The sequence below is a fragment of the Penaeus monodon genome, chromosome 20, assembly GCF_015228065.2.
Source record: "Penaeus monodon isolate SGIC_2016 chromosome 20, NSTDA_Pmon_1, whole genome shotgun sequence".
Taxonomy (NCBI): domain Eukaryota; kingdom Metazoa; phylum Arthropoda; class Malacostraca; order Decapoda; family Penaeidae; genus Penaeus; species Penaeus monodon.
This window is the reverse complement of record NC_051405.1, coordinates 36,089,246-36,091,461: the sequence shown is the minus strand read 5'-3', so window position 1 is coordinate 36,091,461 and position 2,216 is coordinate 36,089,246. Positions and strand designations below refer to the sequence as shown.

The 2,216-nt window shown below is 41.7% G+C and overlaps 1 protein-coding gene across 1 annotated transcript in view; it reads right to left on the bottom strand.

Annotated features, from left to right (window-relative positions):
* LOC119585787 (UDP-N-acetylglucosamine--peptide N-acetylglucosaminyltransferase 110 kDa subunit-like) overlaps window positions 1–1,205 on the bottom strand; it is a gene marked incomplete at its 3' end in the record, with an annotated part of 19,670 nt that extends 18,465 nt beyond the window's left edge. Inside the window, 1 exon segment of the mRNA XM_037934504.1 lies at window positions 474–1,205. Within this exon segment, the coding sequence (XP_037790432.1) occupies window positions 474–576 (103 nt within the window).
* Window positions 1,206–2,216: the final 1,011 nt, after the last annotated feature.

Sequence of the window (2,216 nt, the reverse complement as noted above, 5' to 3'; positions counted from 1 at the left end):
CGGGGCCTCCACTGTTCTATTACCTCTTTCGGCACGAATTACCAGTCGTTTGGGCATTTTCAGGATTGATTCTGGTTGTTCTTGCTAATGTGCGTTGTTTGCGAGTGTTCTTACAAGTTGGAATTATCAAGCGAATTTAGTAAAACACAAGTGATAAGTTGAAAATTGGTGACTGAGTGATGGTGTGTCATGCCACATTTTTTTTTGCTATTTATTTTCTTCCTGCACCTACAGGCACAGACACAATGAAAAGGCTTCACTATTAATAAACTCTTTCTTAATAACAATGGAAGAACACCAAACACTAAACAGAAACCCGTAGTTATAACGAATAACATTGATGAAATTTGGCAACGCTGTCTAGCCTCGCAGCATCGTCACCGCATCATGGCAACAAAAGACAATCAAAATGCATTAAATCAAACATAATGAACAAAAATAAAACGTATCCTCATTAATTCCCCTTAACTTACCGATAGTAGCAATATGTTGCACATTTCCACTAGTAGCCTGGTTGGATTTTACAACCATTTTCACCGGATCAGCAGATGACACTGGTTGACTATTGTGCGACATCTTGGAGGTTCACCACAAACAGCACATTTAAAACGTTATAGTCTCACTGGGTATGGCGAGAGGACCTTCCCTGCTTGGTTTTACTCGGCCGACAGCGGTTCGTGGGGATGCGACAAAGTTCTGCTCGGGACTTGTGTAAAAATCGATGGGGGAAGCGCGAGGGGTGGAGCCAACGCGCAGGATGGGTTGCATGGGACTCTTACTCTTAGCGACGTCACGCATAAGGACGACAATGTGCTCTAGGATTCTCTCTCCTTTCTGGATCTCCAACGAACAATTCGGCATAGGCTTAATTCAGCGCTTAATTTTTACGTGGAAGGACTCTGCTTCTGGTGCGAATCTCGAGCCAATGATGAGGCTTATTAAAAATGCACTGGGGAAATTCCATGACTCATACCAAGCATGGAGTCGGCGCTGCATTAGTTGCGCCATATCGAAATTCTAAATCCAGTCCACGAAAAAGCAAACCATTTTGCTTGCTTGCTAATAAGCTGCCGCATATTTAAGGTCTTTAATTTTCCCCAATCATATCTATTAATTACTGAGAGTATTTTAGTAAGAGAATCTAACCTGGTCGACAAAGGTTAAAGGCAAATGTACCACGAAACAAAATTGAAAGCACTGAAATTAAATAAAACGTAGTTGCGCTGCGCAGGCAATGGGGAGGGGAGTTCCAGGCTGGAGGGGGGAGTGGGCGTGGAGGGGGAGAAAGAAATGTGGACCTGCAGAATGGCCGATTATTATTTGCAGCAGCGGTGGGTGAAATAATACAATACTCCACTTAGCCTCCAATGAATCGAAAGTTTCGATCAACATTGCTGTAAATTACCTCTTCCTGCCATAACCTCCCTTTCTATCACCGTCATAAATTTATCTGTAAACCATGCACTTTAATTCAAAATGTCTATGAAGAACTCCCATGAACGGAAGAAATGCATGCTGGGACTTCGCAATTGACCATGAAGCCCTACAACGCGTGCAAACAACAAAGGCTTTTGCGTGGTCTTTCTCCCTAAAACTCAGCTTCATCATAACAACTGCCTCTTCCAATTGAATTTGTTTGTTGATGTTTCATCCTCATTTATATTATAAAGATGTTATATCGACCGAGTATCCATGAGTGCAAGACACTCTTTCGTACTTGGAAGAGGACATTGGGTCGACTCCGGAACCTGCTGTCCATTTTGTGTGATCCGTTGAAGGCCGATCGAATGAATACATGCGTTATATCACGTTTGAATTTTTGTAATACATTCAGGGATCTAATGATTTACATTGTAACTGCCGTTTTATTTACGTTGTCGTTCAGAATTATGCGAAATTTAATTAGTGCAATGTTGAATCAGGAATTTCTTAACATGTAAAGCATGTTGAATTGCAGAAATATTCTAATATCACGTAAATCATGTTGAATCATAGGCATCCGCAATTATCATCTGAATCTCTGAGAGTGAAGCGGTGTTCTGTGAGGCATCATAAATAATATCCCGTGAGTTTTTAAGTATGGCTTGGCAAACAATGACATGGTCTTGACAGCAACTTCGTGTCTCATGGCATGGTCGAGGGATGTATGTTTGTGGCCTTATCAGTTATTGATGTATAACAGGGCGGTGCTCGGAGATAGGTTCTTCGCGTACCAT